This window comes from Hyla sarda, chromosome 4 (assembly GCF_029499605.1).
Source record: "Hyla sarda isolate aHylSar1 chromosome 4, aHylSar1.hap1, whole genome shotgun sequence".
Classification (NCBI taxonomy): domain Eukaryota; kingdom Metazoa; phylum Chordata; class Amphibia; order Anura; family Hylidae; genus Hyla; species Hyla sarda.
The window spans coordinates 114,083,068-114,108,041 of NC_079192.1; the positions used below are offsets into that span (position 1 = coordinate 114,083,068).

At 38.0% G+C, this 24,974-nt stretch overlaps 1 protein-coding gene across 1 annotated transcript in view; it reads left to right on the top strand.

Annotated features, from left to right (window-relative positions):
• Positions 1-24,974, top strand: part of AGBL1 (AGBL carboxypeptidase 1) — a 791,487-nt gene that overhangs the window by 442,815 nt on the left and 323,698 nt on the right. Inside the window, exons 20-21 of the mRNA XM_056571891.1 lie at positions 9,178-9,309; positions 10,339-10,515. Of these exons, the coding sequence (XP_056427866.1) occupies positions 9,178-9,309; positions 10,339-10,515 (309 nt within the window). The remainder of the gene's footprint in view (positions 1-9,177; positions 9,310-10,338; positions 10,516-24,974) is intronic.

Genomic DNA, 24,974 nt, shown 5'->3' on the forward strand with positions numbered 1-24,974 from the left:
ATACACGCCAGTGATCAGCATTAGAGATCAGTGTGTGCAGTGTTATAGGTCCCTATGGGACCTATAACACTGCAAAAAAAAAGTAAAAAAAAAGTGTTAATAAAGGTCATTTAACCCCTTCCCTAATAAAAGTTTGAATCACCCCCCTTTTCCCATAAAAAAAATAAAACTGTGTAAAAAAAATAAAAAATAAACATATGTGGTATCGCCACGTGCGTAAATGTCCGAACTATAAAAATATATCATTAATTAAGCCGTACGGTCAATGGCGTACGCGCAAAAAAATTCCAAAGTCCAAAAAAGCGTATTTTGGTCACTTTTTATGTCATTAAAAAATGAATAAAAAGTGATCAAAAAGTCCGATCAAAACAAAAATCATACTGATAAAAACTTCAGATCACGGCGCAAAAAATGAGTCCTCATACCACCCCATACATGGAAAAATAAAAAAGTTATAGGGGTCAGAAGATGACATTTTTAAACGTATAAATTTTCCTGCATGTAGTTATGATTTTTTCCAGAAGTGCGACAAAATCAAACCTATATAAGTAGGGTATCATTTTAACCGTATGGACCTACAGAATAATGATAAGGTGTAATTTTTACCGAAATATGCACTGCGTAGAAACGAAAGCCCCCAAAAGTTACAAAATGGCGTTTTTTTTTTCGATTTTGTCGCACAATGATTTTTTTTTCCGTTTCGCCGTGCATTTTTGGGTAAAATGACTAATGTCACTGCAAAGTAGAATTGGTGACGCAAAAAATAAGCCATAATATGGATTTTTAGGTGGAAAATTGAAAGGGTTATGATTTTTAAAAGGTAAGGAGGAAAAAACGAAAGTGCAAAAACGGAAAAACCCTGAGTCCTTAAGGGGTTAAGCATACTAATTTGGTTAAAAAGTTAGTGATTTTTTTTTTTTAAGCGCAACAATAGTATGTTATCATGGGTATCATTTTAATCATATTGACCCAAAGAATAAGAAAGACGTAATTTTTACCATAAATTGTACAGCATGAAAACGAAACCTTGCAAAATGTGCAAAATTGCAGTTTTCTTTTTAATTTCCCCACACAAATAGAATTTTTTTGGTTGCGCCATAAATTTTATGGTAAAGTGAGTGATGGCATTACAAAGGACAACTGGTCATGCAAAAAACAAGCCCTCATACTAGTCTGTGGATGAAAATAGAAAAGAGTTATGATTTTTTGAAAGCGAGGAGGAAAAAACGAAAACGTAAAAATAAAATTGTCCTTAAGGCTCAAATGGGGTTAAGGGTTAAAAATTAACATCAACATTTTTTTATTTTTTTTTTTTTGTCTTTCCATTTTCAGGAGCAGCAGGGACCTTAAAATGTAGCCGGCAATAATAAAAATGTAGAAAGGGGCCATTTATATGTAAAAATAATCTATTTTTGATAGTTAATTTAATTTTTTTTTAGTAATGTATTTTAATATTGTGTTTAACAAAGTGTGTGTGTTTCACTTTTTTTTCTAAATGTTTTACATTTTTTAAGTAGTACTACTACTCCCAGCATGGAACACTGTTCCATGATTGGAGCTGTAGTACCTGTACTAATAGACAGATCGCCCTGGGTGTCACTCCTGACACCTGATGCGATTGTCCTTTCTATTGCAGAGATGGAGCGCCTTTCTCCTGAGCTCTCTTCTCTGCACTATACTCCAGCTGGCCGGTGATGTGAATAGAAGTCACATCACATATTCATATTTACTGCAGAGCTGTGATAGGCCAGATGGTTCCAGCCACTCACAGCTCTCTGCAAAAAATATGAATATATATATATATATATATATATATATATATATATATATACAGCATATACTCATACTATAGTGGGACCAGAGAAGAGCGGCCATCCGCCCGCATCTATACATTATACAGGATGATCGCATCGGGTGTCAGAAGTGACACCCGCTGCAATCTGTCTATTAATGCAGGTACTTCAGCTCCCAGCATGGAGCAGAGTGTGCTCCATGTTGGAAGCAGTAGTACCTGCAGTTGAGGACAGATCATAGCGGATGTCACTCCTGACATCCTATATAGATGCGAGAAAGCAACCTGCATCTATACATTATACAGGGCAATCGCAGCGGTTGTCAGGAGTGACACCCGGGGCGATCTATCTATTAGCACAGGTACTACTACTCCCATCATGAAGCAGTCTGTTCCATGCTGGGAGAAGTAGTACTACCTAAAACATATAAAAAATAAAAAGTTAAACACACACACTTTATTAAACACATTATTAAAATACATTACCAATAAAAATTTGCCGAGAATTTATTCGGATCAAAACGATAAAAAAAAAAAAAAAAAATTGGCAAATCGGCTGAATCAAATTTTTCTAAAATTTGCTCATCTCTAATGCACACCATTCATATAATTTTAACAGTGATCAGGAAAGCAAGAAAGGTAAAATACTGTTTCTAGTTAGCAGAGACATCAGCTCACCTGGTAAAATGCAATCTGCCACATGATGCACAAACAAAATCCTAGTTAGATCGTTTGAGCTAATAATAAACCTGGAGATTAAACTGAACATAAGCTTTTATTTTGAACGTAAAAGCATCCAGAGTTCAGACACGCCTACATGTTTCGAGCATACTTCATGCTCTTAGTCATGGCCACTCATGCTATGAGCAATAGCACGGTATGCTCAAACATGTTGGTTCTGGTGTTTGAATGCTTTTACATGCATGAATAAAAAGCAAGAAAAATTGGACGTTTGTTTGGCCCTAAATATTTTGGGGATTTAATAAATGCTATCAATTAGCTTTAGTTTACCATCAGATAGTTTATGTTGTGAGTCTTTATCAAAGTTATGAACATTCTGAGTTAAATAAGAAGTATTTAGAATATTCAGAGGCAAAACTATAGTGGTGCTGAATGCAACAATTGGGCACGAGCCCTTGAGCATAAGGAATCACAAAAGGTCTGTCTGCCCCATATGAGGAGGCTTACACTGCAAATAAAATTTGATTAAGGGGCCCTGTTACAGGTAATGTTGCTTCGAATTATGGTTTCTGATAGTTTTTATTATAAAAGTTGAAATAATCCTTCTTAACTTATTTATATTCAATTTTAATAATTTTAATTAAAGTTCAATAATATCAACAAAAAAGTTACTGGTAAGAAGATACCTTAAGGTTTTATAAACTTGAAGCACACCATTTATTTTTTTTTGGGAGGAGGGGGGGTTGCTCATATCATGCATGTTCACCATTACCAGTTGTGCAACCTCATTTGTTTTATTTCATAACAGCTGCATTCATTAGTTTCATTTCACACAAGTATGGCTTCTAGAAAATCACTCTGCTTAAAGGGGTACTCTGGTGAAAACCTTTATTCTTTTAAATCAACTGGTGGCAGAAAGTTAAACATATTTGTAAATTACTTCTATTAAAAAATCTTAATCCTTCCAGTACTTATTAGCTTCTGAATGCTACAGAGGAAATTTTTTTGGAACACTGATGACATCACGAGCACAGTGCTCTCTGCTGACATCTCTGTCCATTTTAGCAACCGTGCAGAGCAGATGTATGCTAAGGGCAGCATGGTGGCTCAGTTGTTAGCACTGCTGCCTTGCAGTGCTGGGCATTGGGTTCAAATCCCACTAAGGACAACAATAAATAAAGAGTTATTATTATAATAATGACGTCAGCAAAGAGCACTGTGCTCGCGATGTCATCAGAGAGAATTACAAAAAGAAAAATAATTTCCTCTGTAGTATTCAGCAGCTAATAAGTACAGGAAGGAATAAGATTTTTTAATAGAAGTAATTTACAAATCTGTTTAACTTTCTGGCACCAGTTGATTTAAAAGAAAAAAGGTTTTCACCGGAGTACCCCTTTAATGTGTTGAAACAAAGTCAAGTCCGGGGTTAAAGGGGTACTCCGCCCCTAGACATCTTATCCTCTATCCAAAGGATAAGATGTCAGATTGCTGGGGTCCCGCCACTGGGGACCCCCGCAATATAGCAAGCAGCACCCACCTGTAACTACTTCCGGAAATGCTGGAGGCTCTCAGAGTAATTCCTCCCGACCACGGGGACGGAAGATCATGACGTCACGACTCAGCCCCCGTGTGATGTCAAGCCCCGCCCCCTCAATGCAAGTCTATGGGAGGGGGCGTGACTGCCCCAGTGTGACATCACGCCCCCTCCCATAGACTTGCATTGAGGGGGCAGGGCGTGACATCACACGGGGGCGGAGTCTTGACGTCACGATCTTCCGTCCCCATGGTCGGGAGGAATTAGCCTGAGAGCCTCCAGCGTTTCCAGAAGCAGTTACAGGTGGGTGCTGCTTGCTATATTGCGGGGGTTTGGATAGAGGATAAGGTGTCTAGGGGTGAAGTACCCCTTTAAGTTGCTTCATGTGAACTACAGGAGGACATCTTCACCCCTACCCAGACCTGTATGCTGCTGCTGCTATCTCTATGGAATCAGGATATTTAGAAGTTATATATACACCCTCCCTGGGGCTGTGCTTGCACATTGCATTTCTTGTTGCAATATTTCTGTTTGTGTAGTGATTTTCTTAAAATTGTGGAAAAAATTGTGCAAATACAGCCTAAAGACTTTAAATCTTTAAAAAAATGCCCAAATTGTGATTTTAGGTCAAATCACTTTCACCTAATGATGATATTTCTCTAAAAAAGGCACTTTGAATAAGAAAAGGGATGTAAACTGACCTCAGCTAGGTGAACTCCAATACAGCAGAAGATCAGGTGCCATGTTTAAACACCACATTCAAAGCCTGGAAATGCATTGGCCGTATAACAGAACCATTTCTATGATAGGTTTACATCCAAAATGGAGCATTTCCCATTCCTGCCACATGAGTCACAATAAGTAAGTACAAGGCATACAGAAGAACCTCTACATTATTCTCTAATAATAACCTATGCTGCACCATATAAGCAAAACAAAACACTGACATTACTTACAAAAACTATAAAACGATGAGCAATTATATTTTTAGCATTTATTTAGCATTTTAAAGCCAAGAGCATTTCCATTCTGATTGCCTTCATTTTTTAAAGGATTGTTTTGCACTTCTCCAGTCTTTGTCATGCTGTGCTGCCTGGCATGCTCTAACAAATTCATTAGATTAGGTTTTAGTATAGTTTTAGCAAACACATGGACCCTATGTGTGGACTGAGAGCAATTGCAAACCCCAGTGGGTAGTAAGTGCCAAGAAAATGATATATTCGAGTGATATGAGCCCAGCACTACCTCTTCTCTGGGCATTGCTGTTCCTAGATACCTGCAGAGCCTGGCCTGATTCCATAGTAAATTGTCAATATATATGAAAAGTATTGATCTCTGACTTAGGCCTGCCATTATATGACAAGACAATGCCACTGATTTCTTCCATGTCTAAAAACTCATTGATTTCAGCTCACAAGCAATACCAAGAGCATTTTATATCCTCTGGAGGGAAGTATACATCTTCTATATCTTCTGCTGAGATTGTCATTGGTTATGGTATAATTTTTATAATGGTTTAACAATAATAGTAAAACCATTAAAAATATCAGTAGAGCATACTGTGCCTCCTTTTCCGTTAACCACTACAATTTTAAATACAAAACTATATTATTGATATGATAACAAATATCTTTAGTACTTGTTCATACTAATGTTATCCTATTATTATGCCATTTAAAGGAGAACTCCAGCAACAACAAAAAAATAAATAAAATGTTACCATGCCTGGACTGCTACAACTAAAATAATAAACGTTGATTACCTTCTGCCGTTTCCCTGGTGCTGCTGGAATCCCTCTTCCGTCCTCTGGTCCCAGTCTTCTTCCTGCTTTTGGTGCCAACGTGTCACACTGCGCTCAGCTAATCGTCAGCCATAGTGATGTCTCGTATTTCCCGGTGATGTAACAGTCCTGGGCCCAGCCTTTAAACAGTTTCAACAGTGGAATAAATCCTGGCACTCCTAAATCTTCATGCAAATCTTTATTTCTCTTTTTTATTTAGCCTAAATAAAGAGAAAAATGACTTGTTTGAAGATTTGGGAGTTCTGGAATTTATTCTACTATTGCTACAGTCCTGGTCCATGGGCACCCACGTTATCACCAGTGCCGTCTGTTTTTACCTGGATTTAAACAGTATCACACTGCTGCTCAGCCTATCACCAGCCAAGGTGGGACACTGCTGCAGTCCTCGACAAGCTGAGCAGCAGTCTGACGTGTCATTCAGGAAAAGCAGGAAGAAGATCACACCAAAGGACAGAGACCAATACCAGAGAGTGGCAGAAGGTATGTTAAAGTTTAATATAGGTTTATAATACCTCTGTGTGGTTATTCCTTCTTAATATGTGTGCCTTTGACCCTTGTATATAAAAGACAGGCGGGCTCAGCATCATATACAAAGGGGTGCTATTAAGCGTACCAAACAACTATAACTACACAGGAAAAGAGAAAGAAATACGCAATATATTGCACACCCACGGTAACTGTAATTCAAAAAATATATCTATATTACATATAAATATTACAAAACGCAGACAATACAGTTAAAACCAATTTAAAAAGGCCCAAATGGCCACTGCACAAACAAGGGGGGCGGCCCTAACAAAAAGAAGGGGAGAAACCCCACCCAGGGCACCTGCCTTATATATAGACTGTTATGGTTTGATACCCATCTGTATCATATAAATATAGGAAGATATGGTCATTGAGTGGATGCAGGGATCCTTGAGTATGCTATTACATGTATTTTGTTGTATGGCGTTAAAGCAGTACTTGAACTCTGTAAAAGTATATTATTATATATGCAATAAGATGCAATTCCTAAAAAGGATGCCTTATGTAGAGATTAATATATGTGAACTATGGGAATGATAACTGCATTTTGTTATATGGAGCTAAAACAGTGTTTGAGTTATGTTAATTGACATCCCCATATGGGCATAAAACAGCAATAAGATGTGATTTCTAAAGAGGATGTCTTGTGCAGAGATTAATATATTTGTATGAACTATAGGGATGATAACTGAGATGTGCATGCGTGGTGAAAGGGAACTCCGTTGTGTGGTAGATTGGTGCGAATAGATTGTGGGGATATGAGTGGTGGTGCGCATGAGTGCGATATGAGGGTTGTGTTGTGTGACTGATGAGCTGTGAAGAGTGTGTATGAGTGGAGACGCGCAGCCGCAGTGATCGCATATGAGAGATCCTTAGTCGTGGATATGGAATATACTCTGCGCATGCGCAAGTGATGTGTGTGTGTGTGTGTGTGGGACGCAGCTGTAAGAGAGTGACGGAGCGGATGTGGATCATGGAGCGGATGTAACCTTCTCTGTACCCGGAAGTACAAGCGGGTTAATGCCCGGAGATGGGATACAATGGACAAACAGGTAACTCCTTCACTATAATTAGGTTAATTATGTTTGGTATATATGGCAGAGACTAAATCAAGGAGGCACAACACCCCTGAGGAAGTTGCTGACGGGCAACGGAACGCGTGAGGTCTCTAGGGGGGCACCTGCCGTACTACTCCTCCATCTATTGTCCTCCACTACCAGTCCCCTGTGCTATATATTAAGGATACTCAGGTTGTATATACATTATTAGTGTTGTGGGGACAGGACTGTATTGATTTAACATTCTTGTTGTATGATAGGTTGATAACCTGTTTATTTGTGGAGGCAGGTGCCCTGGGTGGGGTTTCTCCCCCTCTTTTTGTTAGGGGGTCCCCCCCCCCCCCCCCCTCGTTTGTGCAGTGGCCATTTGGGCCTTTTTTAATTGGTTTTAACTGTATTGTTTACGTTTTGTAATATTTATATGTAATAAAGATATATTTTTTGGATTACAGTTACCGTGGGTGTGCATTATATTGCGCCTTTGACCCTTGTGTTCATTCTGGTTGGTGAGCAATTGTAGACAGAGCCACTGCTGGACCATATTAGATAGTAGTGTTTTATTATACCAACAACCATAGTTTATTGGCTACTAGCTTGCAGAAGAAGTACACTACAGGCTAACTACAGCTCCCAACATGCCCAGACACTGACCAGGCATTATGGGGCTATTTGTTGCCATCATCATTAATCACGCATGCAATGTCATTTTTTTTTTAATGCTGACATCTCGAGCACAGTGCTCTCTGCTGACATTTCTGTACATTTTAAGAACTGTCCAGAGTAGGAGAAAATCCCCATAGCAAACATATTCTGCTCTGGACAGTTCCTAAAATGGACAGAGATGTCAGCAGAGAGCACTGTGTTCCAAAAAGAAAACAATTTCCTCTGTAGTTATCAGCAGCTAATAAGTACTGGAAGGATTAAGATTTTTTAATAGAAGTAATTAACAAATCTGTTTAACTTTCTGGCACCAGTTGATTTAAAAAAAAAATGTAAGGTTTCCACCGGAGTACCTCTTTAATAAATAGTATCATTGATAACATGTTGTTATGACCTTTTTTATTTTTCATGTTTTTTTTATTTTAAAGTAAATGAACAACTGTTTGATAGCCATGGATACTTCATTGTACATGCCAAGTGCTACTTTTCTGCACTGTGGTTTATGGAGAATTACCAACCAGAACATAGTGTAGACTTGTCTGACTTCAGCTCTCTCCCTAGAGTATTACTACTTTCTGTTTTTCCCAAGTCAGATTTTGTCTCTGAAGAAATTCATCATATGAAAAAAAAAAACAAAAAAAAAAAAAACGATAGTGCTGGACCGAGGAGCACATATTGGGAGGGAAATGTCTAATTGAAATATGTCTAGTAGATATAATAGCTGCTAACTTCATGGAGAAGGGGCAGATGAGTCTATATTAATGATTATTTAATAGTATCTGTGCTTTAATATGCAGACCTTGTTAGTTTGCTTCATTTCTAATAAACAGTTAAAACTGTGCTGCTACCTACCTGTCAGGTCAACCCTGCAGCTATTGCCTACAGCAAGGGAACCTCTGCCCTTTAGAGACAATGTATTAAATGATGACTGGGGGACATAAAAACAGGCAGCCTATAATTGAATTAAAAAGAGTAAACATGAATTAAACTAAATAAAAATAAAAAAATAAAAATGAAAAATTCCAGTACACAATTGTTCTTTACAACTAAGTAGCCAAAGGAAAACATAACGGAGGCACATAAAAGCTGGTGTTTTGCATTTAAATGCTATCTTTGTCTGCAGGTTTTCTGTGATTATCATGGCCATTCGCAAAGAAAGAATGTGTTTTTCTATGGATGCAGTATAAAGGAGACCTTATGGCAAGCTGGTTGTGTAGTGGATTCATCTGTCCTCATGGAGGATGTTGGATACAGGGTATGTATATTAGCTGATGATGAGATTAGTTAGTGATGGAAGGAACACATACTATAGGGATTTATACATTACATACTGTACAATCCCACCATTGTTTACTAGAACACTTTCCATAAAATTTCCTTTAATCATCTATATGCTTACATGGTACCCATGGCCAGTTTAACATTGTATTTTATGTCAGTATAGCATTAGTGGCCTTCATTCCAAAACTGGTTGGAGATGGGCGGGGACTATATTGCAAAACAGAGCTGTACTTTGCAAACAAAGCCATAAATCAAGAAATCATAGGATTAAGACAGCAGGCTCTCTATCTTTCTAGCACTCTCTTTTCCTCTCATCTCTTATCCCTTTTCTCCATCTACTCTTTCCATTGACTTTATAGTTTTTTATTTATTTTTTATATGTTTGTACTATAAACTTATACTAAGTTGTTACACATTAATGCATAAAATTTTTTAACCCCCTTAAAGGGATACTCTGCCCCTAGACATCTCTTTTATCCCCTAGGGATAGGGGTTAAGATGTCTGATCGCAGGCATCTGGTCGTTGGGATCCCCGCGATCTCTGGGCCATTAAACTGGCATTCTGAACACTATGTTCAAAATGCCGGCTTCAGGTGGTCGTGGTCGTGACATCACGCCACCCCCCTCTATTATTCAGAACAGTAGGGTGCAAGCCCGGAGATCGCATGGTGCCCCCCCCCGCAATCAGACATATTATCTCCTACCCTTTGAAGAGGGGATAAGATGTCTAGGGGTGGAGTACCCCTTTACGAACACAGTGATTTATTTCATTTTTGTACTTTATTTTTTCCTTCTCACCTTCTAATGGCCATAACACTTTCAATTTCCCACCTACAGACCCATATGAGAGCATACCACCAATTGTACTTGAGGGACCTGTTCTCTCATTGCCAAACATAGCAGAACATTTTCTCTATGAATTTTACCTTAGCTTAGTATAAATGATTAAAATTTTGAAACTTTTTATTGTATTTTTTTTTTCTTTTGTCAATATCTCATTTAGACTTTACCCAAAATTCTGGATAAGATCGCTCCTGCTTTCTCAATGTCACACAGCAACTTTTTAGTAGAAAAGGCAAGAGCATCAACAGCCCGTGTTGTGGTATGGCATGACATGCGTGTTTTAAGAAGCTACACCATGGAGAGCACCTACTGTGGATTCAATCAAGGGCCATACAAGGTATGCATTACTTTTTCTACTCTGTCATGGAATGCACAGACGAAGATGTGATTTATTTCAGCTCACTAAATGTATCACAGTTTTGTCATGCTTTCTATAGTACTCTATGAACACTACATCATAGCTATATGATGTAGAATGTGAGCTTATCTGCTGTTCAGTATTTGTTTCCACAGCCCTCCACTGAGGACAACCCATATTCTGCAGAAAAGGGTGCAGAATATGGGTATCGATTGTCACCTACCTTTGAACCTTGAGCTAATGTACTGTAAAACGTTGTGGCCTTGACAGATTGTTTCTGTTACAATAAGTTTGATTATGGCATTTTTAGTTATTTTCTCCTTTCTGAGCATCAATCTTTTTTGTATATCTTTTTTTTAGAGAGTTCACCTTGATATAAAGAAAAAACAATAAAAAAAAGTTTACTCACCTTTCCCTTCTCTTATTTATACCATTCCAATGATGTCCAGTTCCACTCTGGATTACTTCCTGTCCTTGTGTATGTTTTAGAGGTAGCGAGCACACACACACACAAACACCTTTGCTTTTAATTGTCATATTCTGACACTCAGTTTAACATTTTTCTATCAATAGAACATTATGAGGAGTTAAGGGGGTTAGCTGTAGTAGTGTTCCATAGAAAATGTGAATTTTGATCACTTTGAATCCTTTTTTTTTAATTATTTTTTTCAAATGACAGTAATGCTGTATCGTTTCTTTTTGAAGGCACACTTATGAAGTACTCTGAATTATAGGCAGCTAAGACATTTTTAGGGAGTACAATGAATGCTGGCATTGAAGCTACAGTGTTATTTGCTAGTTAAGCAGCTAGGACTAATAACATCATTGTGCACATTGATGGAGGCTTCAGTTAAAGGGGTTATCTTCGGAACCCTTTTAGCATAAAATAAAAGATGTAAATGTCAGACTGAAGTAAAAACAATGAAAAAAATGTGTACTTGCCTACCCCAATCCCTTGCCAGCATCATTTCAGTGGTGTCCAGTTTTACTCCGGTTCCCTTTTCTGGTCTCGGTCTTTACACAAGGTAGTACCTATCTTAGCCACTGATTGACAGAGTAGGCACTTCCTTGTGGTAGGTGAGTGTATATATATATATATATAGCAGCACTCTCAGAGATAGAAGTAGAAGGTGGGTGCAAACGGCCGGAATCCCAGGTCACGGGAGACACTTCAAATGTATAAAGGAGAAGACTGTAGCACTCCAGTAGGATGAAAGTGAATGTGGCTTTATTCCAATTCAAACATCAAGGCAACGTTTCAGCTGCACGCAGGCAGCCTTTATCAAGCCAGGCTTGATAAAGGCTGCCTGCGTGCAGCTGAAATGTTGCCTTGATGTTTGAATTGGAATAAAGCCACATTCACTTTCATCCTACTGGAGTGCTACAGTCTTCTCCTTTGTGTGTATGTATGTGTATATATATCAGTGTATATATATATGTGTATGTATATATATATATCAGTGTATATATGTGTGTGTGTGTATATATGTATGTATATATATATCAGTGTATATATGTGTGTGTGTATATATGTGTATATGTATATGTATATGTATATATATATATATATATATATATATATATATATATATATATATATATATATATATTTTATATATATTTTATATATATATTTTTTTTTATAGTTACTTAATGGCTGCTTGGCTAAACCAGAGAGTGGATATGGAATTATTCTGCTTCATTTTGAACTGTTAAAATACTGCTGAATTGGATATTTTAGTTCTTTTTTTGCTGTACGATACTTAGTTGTATTGACAATGGAAATAAAACTCAGTATTTTTAAATGTTTTCAATATATTACATAACCCATAGATTTTGTGTAGACTATGGACAATTCGACATGTTCAATGTATAGTACCTATAGTGCAGTAAAAGTACTGTATATTGTGGGAGCTATTCATAAACACAAACAATTGTTCTTTTATGCTGAATATGCTAGCAGTGCTTTTATCATTAACAGGAGAATATGGCTTTGTTGAAGTAATATTTCTATATAAGAAATGTTTCTGATATTTGACCAGATAGCAGGAGGTAGATAGTATTCATCACAGTTATGTATCTTAAGATGAATATCACTCCACACTATGTTCTTCCAGAGTGGATGGGCTTATTATTCACCCGACTTTCATTTTACTGAATTTTAATAATATAGCTTTTTTTTTAAATTAATTTCACCTTGAAGATCCATATCTTTAAGTATGTTAACAATATTTCCCTTTAAATTCTCTGGAATTGAAGTACCAGTAGTTGGTAAATTTTGTAGATATCTGAAAATGATTTAATCTGGTAAATTTTACTATAAAGACATAAGGATTGGACTCTACCTCACTGAAGCTCACTGAATTCCAATGTGGTACTGTAATAGGATGCCAAAACAGCAACAAGTCAGTGTAGTTACAACTGTGAGGGGTATTATTGAAAATTAGAAGCTTTTAAGAACCACAAGTAAACCATGGAGGATTACAGAAATGGATTGCTGAGTGCTGATGTGGATAGTATATTGACCCACAGACTCAATAACTGCAATATTCCAAACCTTATCTAGCATTAAAATCAGCAGAGTAATGGTGCGCTGGAAGCTACATGGCATAAGTTTCCATGGCATGCAGCTGCATGTAAGCCTTACATCCAGGGGTCAAGTCCTGGGGAAACAAAGTATGGGAACTCACCCAAGATTTCCACTCAAGGGCTGGTCCTGCTATGAAAAAAAAGTGCAGGAATTTAGTTCCCACACATTCCTGCAGGACTTTAGCGCTGCTTACATGACTAAGCAGAATGCTAAACATCAGATAGATTGGTGGAAAGCAAAACACCACTGGGTTCTAGAGTAGTGATGAGCGGCATTGGCCATATTCGAATTTGCAATATTTTGCAAATATATTGACGAATATTCCTCCTATATTCTCTAATTTCACGTATTTGTTATATTCACATATGTGAATATTCGCATATTTGCATATTCCTGTATTCGAGGAAGAAAAAAGTGAGGGGGTGGGCCACTTTACTATTGGTTGCTAGAAACGTTATTGATAACCTCTGACAAGTGTATTTGCATCATTTTAATTGGCCCACAAGTGAAAGGAAGGAATATGCGAATATATAGCAAATATATATTCACGAAATTGCAAATTATTCACAAATTTGCGAATTTGCGATATTCACGATAAAAATTCGAAATGCGAATATTCGTGCCCAACACTATTCTAGAGCAGAATAGAGCTGTTCTGTGAACATTTATGACAATGGTATACTTTCAACTTTTTAGGTACAGTTTGTGCTCCAGTGCACAAAACAAGGTCCATAAATGCATAGTTGAGTTAATTTGGTGAGAAAAAAACTTCACTGGCCCACACAGAGCCCTAATCTCAACTCTATTTAACACATTTGGGATGAACTAGAACAGAGATTGTGAGTCAGTCTCTCTCATCCAACATAATTGACAGACTTCAAAAATGCCCTTTTGGATGAATGGGCAAAAATTTCCACAGACAAACTCCAAAATCTTGTAGAGAGTCTGCCCAGAAGAGATGAAGCTGTTAAAACGACAAAGGGTAGACCAACTCTTTGTTAATGCATAGTTACATAGTTACATAGTTAGTACGGTCGAAAAAAGACATATGTCCATCAAGTTCAACCAGGGAATTAAGGGGTAGGGGTGTGGCGCAATATTGGGGAAGGGATGGGATTTTATATTCATAAGCATTAATGTTGTTTTGTTCCAGGAATGTATCTAATCCTGTTTTAAAGCTGTTAATTGTTCCTTCTGTGACCAGTTCCTAAGGTAGACCTTTCCATAAATTCACAGTTCTCATGGTAAAGAAGGCGTGTCGCCCCTTGAGACTAAACTTTTTTCTACTCCAGACGGAGGGAGTGCCCCCTCGTCCTTTGGGGGGGTTTAACCTGGAACAGTTTTTTTTCTCCATATTTTTAGTATGGGCCATTAATATACTTATATACGTTTATCATATCCCCCCTCAAACGTCTCTTCTCAAGACTAAACAATTGTAACTCCTTTAATCGCTCCTCATAGCTAAGATGTTCCATGCCCCATATTAGTTTAGTCGCACGTCTCTGCACCCTTTCCAACTCTGCAATGTCCCTTTTATGGACAGGTGCCCAAAACTGAACAGCATATTCCAGGTGAGGCCGTACCAATGCTTTATAAAGGGGGAGTATTATGTCCCTGTCCCTCGAGTCCATGCCTCTTTTTATATATGACAATATCCTGCCGGCCTTGGAAGCAGCAGCCTGACATTGCATGCTATTCTGTAGTCTGTGATTTACAAGTACACCCAGATCCTTCTCTACCAGTGACTCTGCCAGTTTAATCCCCCCTAAGACATACGATGCATGCAGGTTATTAGTTCTCAGATGCATAACTTTACATTTATCCACATTGAACCTCATTTGCCAAGTGGATGCCCAGACACTTAGTCTATCCAAGTCATCCTGTAACTTATGCACATCCTCTATAGACTGTACTGTGCTACAAAGCTTGGTGTCATCTGCAAAGATAGAAACAGAGCTGTTAATACCATCCTCTATATCATTGATAAATAAATTAAACAGCGGGCCCAGTACTGAACCTTGGGGTACACCACTAATAACCGGATTCAAAATGGATTCAAAATGGTTTGCCCTTAAAGCTTCCATGGGTGTAATGTGTTCATATCTTAATATATTTTTCCAAATATAGTACATGTGCTTTAAGCTCACAATGACATGTTACATTGTGTAGGAGTTAGGTTTTGAGCATGAACTTGTAATGGTCAAAACCTCCAAACATACAGATGTTGCGGCTGCCAACATGATCCGTGAAGTGCATCACAGCATGTAAAGAAGTGGAGACTCAAGTCCAATATTCTTTTTTTGCTTTTTATGTTACTGTTTGTAATGCTATGTTACTTTTTATGTTAAAATGAAAGGTAACATTACAAAGTACAATCAAACGTGCATAAGAGGCCAAAATTGTCGGTGTTGTTAAGGCGTTAAAGGCGTGTAGATTTCTCTATGTGCGATCAGTAGCTATGTCCTAATAAGAGTGAGAAGTGCACTAAGTGCAATAACTCCCTTTGTTTAATCCTGAAAATACAGCAAGCGTAAGGAAAAGATTTCCGGCCTCAATCTATGACTGCTAAATCACTGAACCCTAAATATCGCTAATATTCTTTGGATCATTTTACAATGGAGGTCACATTTGCAAGTGGTGACCTTTGAATAGTGCTTAATAATGTTTTACAAGGATCACTTAGAAGGTAATGCAATAAATACATTATTTATTAAAAGAAAATACTACACATTAGCAGAGTGAAAATTCATTCCTTTATGTGACATTTTGTGGTTTATCTTGACTGGATTTATTCAATGCCAGCAATCCCACGAAGGTCAGTGGAGCAATAAAACAAAGCCTACTTCTCCCTTTGGAGCACAAACCATTGGATTTACAATATTGTTAATGGAAAAACATGTCAATAGGCAGCTCTGTACTATTACTTGAGTGTGTTATGTGTCTGGCTTGTTTTATAATTATTTTCTGATAACACAGAAACAAGGGCTCCAGAGATGGATAACACAATTAATCGGAGAAGCTAAACATGATTTCACTATTCCATTTTCTTCTTATTCATAATAAACCTAGGTAGTATTAAATCACAATACATGTTGAAACCATGGAAACACCTAGATAAACAGCAATATCATGGCTCTAGGCTTAAAAGGGCTATATATTTTTGTAAGTTTTAAAAAGTACCTGTTGCTGTGTGTTCATACCCCAACAATTACTACAAAAAGCAGGATAGAAGCATTTAGCTGAAGGCTTTTGTGCTGCTGACCAAGACAATCCCATAGACTTATGTTGTAACTTGCCTTGGTCACATAGGACAGAGCTAGTAGAGAGCACACTTCACATGTTTTTCTCCTTATAATGCTTTTTTCCTCCTGCTTATTCTAGCAATCAATCAAAACTTTTCACATGTCTCTACAACATGTCAAACTTTTTTTTTAAGTGTACCTGTCGTTAACAAACTTTTTTATATAATGTAGATGATACCATTAAATGTATATTTGTAAGATACATTGGTTAAAACAATTATGTATATTTTTGTCGCTAATGCTTTTGTCTGTGGTTCTCTATGAGGAGACCAAATATAGGAAGTGAGAGTGGTCAAGCAGGGCTCTGTACACTGAGAACAAGCAGGGCTCTTTACAGTGAGGACAAGCAGGGCTCTGAACACTGAGGACAAGCAGGGCTCTGAACACTGAGGACAAGCAGGGCTCTGAACACTGAGGACAAGCAGGGCTCTGAACACTGAGGACAAGCAGGGCTCTGAACACTGAGGACAAGCAGGGCTCTGAACACTGAGGACAAGCAGGGCTCTGTACACTGAGGACAAGCAGGGCTCTGTACACTGAGGACAAGCAGGGCTCTGTACACTGAGGACAAGCAGGGCTCTGTACACTGAGGACAAGCAGGGCTCTGTACACTGAGGACAAGCAGGGCTCTGTACACTGAGGACTAGCAGGGCTCTGTACACTGAGGATAAGCATGGAGACTTAAATATGTAATTTCTTGATCACTTAAGTATGACATTGTACTGTAATTTTACCGAACTCCTTTTCTACCCTGTAGTAGGAGTGCTAACCCTCTGGCTACCATAACAACTAGAGATGAGCGAATCGAAGCTGACAAACCCAATTTGATACAAATTTCATTAAATATTCGATTTGCAATGAAAGTGAAAATCTCCACGATTCTATCGTGCAAATCGCTTCATTAAACTCCATTTATAGCGTTCCAGGCTCCAGGGCATCTAAAATGGTGGATATACATGTCAGTAAATGGGGCAAGGAACGCTGGGAAGGTGGGAAGGCAAGGCAGGACGGGAAGTAGGCGGGATGATCCTGAATCACATCCAGGATGCAGCCTATCAGCAGCCAGTCACCCCTGTGATGTTACAGCGCTATATATTCGGCAACCATTTTGCGGCTCATCATATCATTCATTACACTGCATACAGATTGGACGAACATAGCTGTGTGTGTGTTACACAGAAAAGCTCATTCCAGCAGCGTTTCACATCCTAGTCACATCAGCGTTCTGGTGTACAGAGAGCAGTGTATTTTTCACTGAAAATGATTTTTACTGCAGCCATTAACCTCCCAGACACTTTCTTCAGCATTGTATTACAGAGAGGTGCAGCTAACTGTATGTTGCCTCACACATTCCAACAAGCTGCCTCAACTTCATGAACCTTAGCAGAGGATGCAGGAATAATTTAGCAATTTTGTGTTTAGTACACAGCTATTTTGTGTTGCAGCACTGTTGTGTACTGCTGGTGTTGTGCAAAAATATGTTTTTTTTAAGCGTACTGTACCGCATTTTTCTGCCCTCATAAGTGCACACCACATATGTACATCTAATAAGTGTACTATTTTGTACCTGTTAATCTGTCAAGGGCCTATATACTGTGAAAGGACAGCCAAAAGTAATCACCGGCTGTTGTTTTACTCAAATAATTTTTGAAGCATACAGTAGTGCATTTTCTGCCCTCATAAGTGCATACCACATATGTACATCTAAGTAGTGTACTTGTTTGTACCTGTTAATCTGTCAAGGGCCTACATACTGTGAAAGGACAGCCAAAAGTACTCACCAGCTAGTGTTTTTACTCAGATACTTTTTCAAGTGTACTGTAGCGCATTTTTCTACCCTCATAAGTGCATACTAAACACATACATACTGTGAAAGGTCAGCCAAAAGTCATCACAGGCTGGTGTTTTATTCCAATACATTTATTAAAGGGGTACTCCGGTGGAAAACTTTTTTTTTTTTTGTTTAAATCAACTGGTGCCAGAAAGATAAAAAGATTTGTAAAATTACTTCGATTAAAAAATCTTAATCCTTTTAGTACTTATTAGCTGCTGAGTACTACAGAGGAAATTTTCTTCTTTTTGGAACACAGTGCTCTCTGCTGACATCACTAGCACAGTGCTCTCTGCTGACATCTCTGTCCAATTTAGGAACTGTCCAGTGCAGCATATGTTTGCTATGGGGATTTTCTACTACTCTGGACAGTTCTTAAAATGGACAGAGATGTCAGCAGAGAGCAGTGTGCTCGTGATTCAGCAGAGAGCTCTGTGTTCCAAAAAGAAAAGGATTTCCTCTGTAGTATTCAGCAGCTAATAAGTACTGGAAGGATTAAGATTTTTTTGATAGAAGTAATTTACAAATCTGTTTAACTTTCTGGCACCAGTTGATTTAAAAAAGAAAAAAAGTTTTCAAACGGAATACCCCTTTAAGCATACTGTAGCACATTTTTCTGCCCCCATAATTGCATACCACATATCTGCATCTAAGTAGTGTACTATTTTAAACCTGTTAATCTGTCAAGGGCCTTCATACTGTGAAAGTCCCAGCAAAAGTACTCACCGGTTTGTGTTTTTACTCACTTACTTTTTTAAGTGTAATGTAGCGCATATTTCTGCCCTCATAAGTGCATACCACATATGTACATCTAAGTAATGTACTATTTTGTACATGTTAATCTGTCAAGGGCCTATATACTGTGAAAGGACAGCCAAAAGTAATCACCGGCTGGAGTTTTACTCCAATGCGTTCATTAAGCATTTGGTAGCACATTTTTCTGCCCTCATAAGTGCATACCACATAACTACATCTCTAAGTAGTGTACTATTTTTTTACCTGCTAATCTGTCGTGGGCCTACATACTGGGAAAGTCCAGGCAAAAGTAATCACTGGCAGGTGTTTTACTAAAATACTTTTTTTTAAGCATACTAAACTGCATTTTTCTGCCCTCATAAGTGCATACCTGATACCACATACCTACATTGAAGTAGTGTACTATTTTTTACCTGTTAATCTGTCAAGGGCCCACATGCTGCGATAGTCCAGGCAAAAGTACTCACCAGCTTGTGTTTTTACTCAGATACTTTTTTAAGTGTACTGTAGCGCATTTTTCTGCCCTCATAAGTGCATACCACATACATACATCTAAGTAGTGTACTATTTTGTACCTGTTAATCTGTCAAGGGCCTATATACTGTGAAAGGACAGCTGTTCTAGACAAATACTGTTTTAAGCATAGTGAAGCGTATTGAACTCCCCTGATATACGCAATAAGCATGTCAGGCAGAGTATTGCCAGGACGTGCACAGTGCCACTTCAGGGCTCTGTGATTGTGCTGCTCTATGGTGGTCTCATGCTAATGCTACCACCTCCAGGCTCTGTCATTGTGCCGCCATATGGTCTCCTCATGCTGATGCTGCCACCTCCAGACTCTCTCATTATGCAGCTCTGTTCTTCTCATGCTATTGCTACCTCCTCCACGATCTGTCATTGTGCCAACATATGGTCTCCTCATGCTGATGCTACCACCTCCAGGCACTGTCATTATGCTGCCATATGGTCTCCTCATGCTGATGCTGCCACCTCCAGGCTTTCTCATTGTTCTGCTCTATGGTCTCCTCATGCCGATACTACCACCTCCAGGGTCTGTCATTGTATTGCAATATGGTCTCCACATGCTGATGCTGCCACCTCCAAGCTCTCTATTTGTGCTGCTCTATGGTCTCTTCATGCTGATGCTGCCACCTCCAGACTCTTTAATTGAGCAGTTCTATGGTTTCCTCATGCTGATGCTACCACCTCCAGGCTCTCTCATTGTGTTGCCATGGATATTGCAAAACATAATTTAGGTGCTTGTCCCCAGTTTCAGTAATTCCTCTGCATTAGGGTCACTTTCAGGACTCCTGATGCTTCTGCTGCCACCTCCAGGCTGTCTCATTCAGCTACTATATGGTATCCTCATGCTTCAGCCACCTCCAGGCTGTGCCATTCAGCCACTATATGGTCTCCTCATGCTTCAGCCAACTCCAGACTGTGCCATTCAGCCACTATATGGTCTCTTCATGCTGCCACAAACTCCAGGCAGTCATTTAGCCACTATATGGTCTCCTCATACTATATGTGACTCCTTGTTAAATTCCTTCCTATGTACCCTCACACCGTGGACACTAAAACTTGGGAGTTAAAATTTCAATTTCAAAATCCTCAATTTCAAAATCTTAAAATTAGATTTCAAAATCTTAAATTTCAATGGTTTTCTCATGCTTCTGCCAACTCCAGGCTGTGCCATTCAGACACTATATGGTCTCCTCGTGCTTCAGCCAACTCCAGGTTTTGCCATTCAGCCACTATATGATCTCTTCATGATTCAGCCACCTCCAGGCTGTGTCATTCAGCCAATATATGGTTTACTGATGTTGCTGGGCCTGGGCCTAACATTTTTTGATGGTAGCACTACCATATATCTTCAATTTAAATTTCAAGATTAATCTTTTAGTCTTAGGGATTGTGAGGCGCTAGTGTCTACTCATGCTGCTGCCAGCTCCAGGTCGTGTCATTCAGCAACTATATGGTCTCCTCATGCTGCCAACACCTCCATGCTGTGTCATTCATCCAATATATGGTTTACTGATGCTTCAGACACCTCCAGGCTGTGCCATTCATCCAATATATGGTTTCCTGATGCTTCAGCCAGCTTCAGTCTACGTTATTCAGCAAATACATGGTTAAGTGTTGCTGCTGGACCTAGGACATTACCTATAATATATGTTTATGGTAGCACTAGGTACCATACATCTTCAATGGAAATTTCAAAATTCATCTTTTGTTCTTAGACATGAGGCCCTATTGTCTCCTCATCTGCCACCAACTCCAGGCTGTGCCATTCAGCCACTATAAGGTCTCCTTATGATTCAGCCACCCCCAGGCTGTGCCATTCAGCCACTATATGGTTTACCGATGCTGCTGGGCCTGGGACATTACCTTAAATTCCAATTCCAGGCTGTGTCATTCTGACAGATTATGGTCTCCTCATGCTGCCAACACCTCCATTCTGAGCCATTCAGCCACTATATGGTCTCTCCTCATGCTTCAGCCACCTCCAGGCTGTGCAATTCAACCACTGTATGGTCTCCTCATGATTTAGCCACCTCCAGGCTGTCATTCACCCAATATATGGTATACTGATGCTGCTGGGCCTGGGCCTAAAAATGTTTATGATAGCACTATCTACCATTAATCTTTAGTTTACATTTTAAAATTCATCTTTTAATCTTAGAGATTGTGAAGCCCTAGTGTCTACTCATGCTGCTGCCAACTACAGGCTGTGTCATTCAGCCACTAAATGGTCTCCTCATGTGGCCAACACCTCAACGCTGTGTCATTCATCCACTATATTGTCTCCTCATGCGGCCAACACCTCTACGCTGTATCATTCAGCCACTATACGGTCTCCTCATGCTTCTGCCAACTCCAGGCTGTGCCTTTCAGCCACTATATGTTCTCCTCATACTGATGCCATCTCCAGGCTCTGTCACATGCTCTGCTGCAGTGATTCTAAAAGCAATGCCTGTAATATGCATGTCATACTGAATATCATTATTATTTTGCTGTATTAGAACAAAGCAAAGTGTTCTACACCCCTAATGAGGCTCTGTCGTCCAGAAATAGCCATTTTTAATATAGATTTGCCACAAATAAATTCGGATCAAACCAAATTTTTTCGGAAAACTCCGCTAATTGTCCAAATTGAATTTTTCAAAAGTTTGTTCATCTCTAATAATAACCCAACAACCTTGTCATGGGGGGGGGGGGGGGCTTTTCCTTCTGCCTAACCTTAGATGCTGTAACAGCTATTGTTATTGTTATACAAAGCTGTGGAGCAGACTCTCCATTGGTGGCTGAAAAATACCTGGCCTCACAGTAAAACTTCCCTACTACTGTGGTGTAACAATGACACTGGGGTGTTGGTGATGATGATTTGTGTGAAGACTTGTGCTCCACGCCCTTCACCATATCTCTCCCTTTTCTCAGCACAGTTATTTTATTACAAAGGTTATTCAGCATTTAAAATGATCTATCCTTAAAGGGGTATTCCAGGAAAAAAAAATCTTTTTTATATATATCAACTGGCTCCAGAAAGTTAAACAGATTTGTAAATTACTTCTATAAAAAAATCTTAATCTTTTCAGTACTTATGAGCTTCTGAAGTTAAGGTTGTTCTTTTCTGTCTAAGTGCTCTCTGATGACACCTGTCTCGGGAAACGCTCAGTTTAGAAGAGGTTTGCTATGGGGATTTGCTTGTAAACTGGGCGTTTCCCGAGACAGGTGTCATCAGAGAGGATTTAGACAGAAAAGAACAACCTTAACTTCAGAAGCTCATAACTACTGAACGGATTAAGATTTTTTTAATAGAAGTAATTTACAAAAATGTTTTACTTTCTGGAGCCAGTAGAGAGAGAGAGAGAGAGAGAGAGAGAGAGAGAGAGAGAGAGAGATATATATATATATATATATATATATATATATATATATATATATTATAATATATATATATATATATATATTATAATATATAATATAATATATATAATATAATATAATATATATAATATAATATAATATAATATATATAATATAATATAATATATTATATATATATATATATAATATAATATATATAATATAATATAATATATTATATATATATATATATAATATATTATATATATATATATATATAATATATATATATATATATATATATATATATATATATATATATATATATATATATATATATATATATATATATATATATATAATATATTATATATATATATATAATATATATATAATATATTATATATATATATATATAATATATTATATATATATATAATATATATAATATATTATATATATATAATATAATATAAATTTTTCTTGGATAACCCCTTTAAAATAGGCCATCAATATTAGATTGGCAGGGTCTTAGTCATGGCCCCCCTCATTGAATACCTGTTTATAGAGGTTGTGGCACTAATTTAAGCACTGCAGCCTCTTAAATAACCAATTGAATGCATAAATGGATTGTACATTTTGTAAAACCTTACCCCAGTGCTGCAAATAGTATGGGGTAGTATGGGGGAGGGGGCAGGTATGTGGCAAGACCCCCAACAATCTAATATTGATGGTCTATCATAAAAATAAATATATAACCCCTTTGAATAAAATTAATGTAATAAAAAGTGGGAGATAGTTCTGTGTTAAAATAAGGAGCACTGGTAGAAAATTTACGAAATTCATGTAATCTCTCAGCTCTGTTGAGACTCAAGTATATTTTTCTTTAAGGCGTAACTTTTTAATGCAGTACATCAAACTAAGTGTTCTGTACATTCCACCTGATTTGTATTATTCCACCCACTTGTTTCTATACAGAGAAACACACATCATTTCATAAATTCTCATCTGGCTGATGTCTACTGTGGCCATCCTGTAATACCATCTTTATAGTGGCTCAGAATGAGATTTAGTGTATGATTTAAGACAAACAGCTGTGCTTTTATAGTTGCCATTTGTAAAAGAAATGAATATAGCAAGTGGAGGATTTTGTGGAAATATTAAATAATACCTAGTTCAAGGAGGAAATGTCTGTCAGGTAAGCATTTTAGGATAACTTGCAGAGCCTGATCATTTCCAGCTTTGTGATGAACAGTCTATAATACTCTGATGCTTTTACTACAGGTTGAAACAATAGACTTTGCTGCCACTTTGCATCTCATGTCTCTTGATTTATCTGTGTCTTACATGAAGTCAATTTTGAAAAGATCAAACCTAATAGCAGAAAGGCAGAATGGAAAATCCTAGCTGTCAAAACAAATCAGGGCTCAGATTTACTTTGTAGGCCTTGACTCTGACTGAGATCCATCTGTATGAAGAGAGATTTTGGGATGCATCTGTATTTTATTCTGCTCAAGTCTGAACCCTAAGAAGTCAGAATGTATAAAGCCTGCAAAATCTAAATCAAAATCTAAAGAGTTATGATGGAGGCAGGCTTGCCCTTGCTGAAATAAACTAAGCTTCTTCTTTGAAATAGAGACATTTATAAAAAAAAATTGCAGGGCATGTGTGGTTACAAACTAAAATCTTGCTGTAGTTTAATGCCAAAAAAATTCAACCTCACATCACAGACAATACAGATTGGTTATATTAAAAGGGTATTCCCAAAGTGATCCCCTATCTACAGTATTGTGAGGACAAGTTGATTGGTGGGGGTCCGAACACTGGAACCACAACCAATTACAAGACCAGTTAAAAATGAATGTAGTGCACGACCAGGGTATGCACGGCTAGTGCTCCATTCATTCACAATAGGGCTTCTGAATATTGCACTGAGTACGGAGGTTTTGATTTATCCTTCTTTTCTATCCAGGAGTATTTTAATAAATGTGAATAAGCCTGTTCCCTAATAAAAGTTTAACCCTTTAAAGACATTGGACATAAATGTATGTCCTTGTGCCATGGTACTTAATGCACCAGGGCGTATATTTAC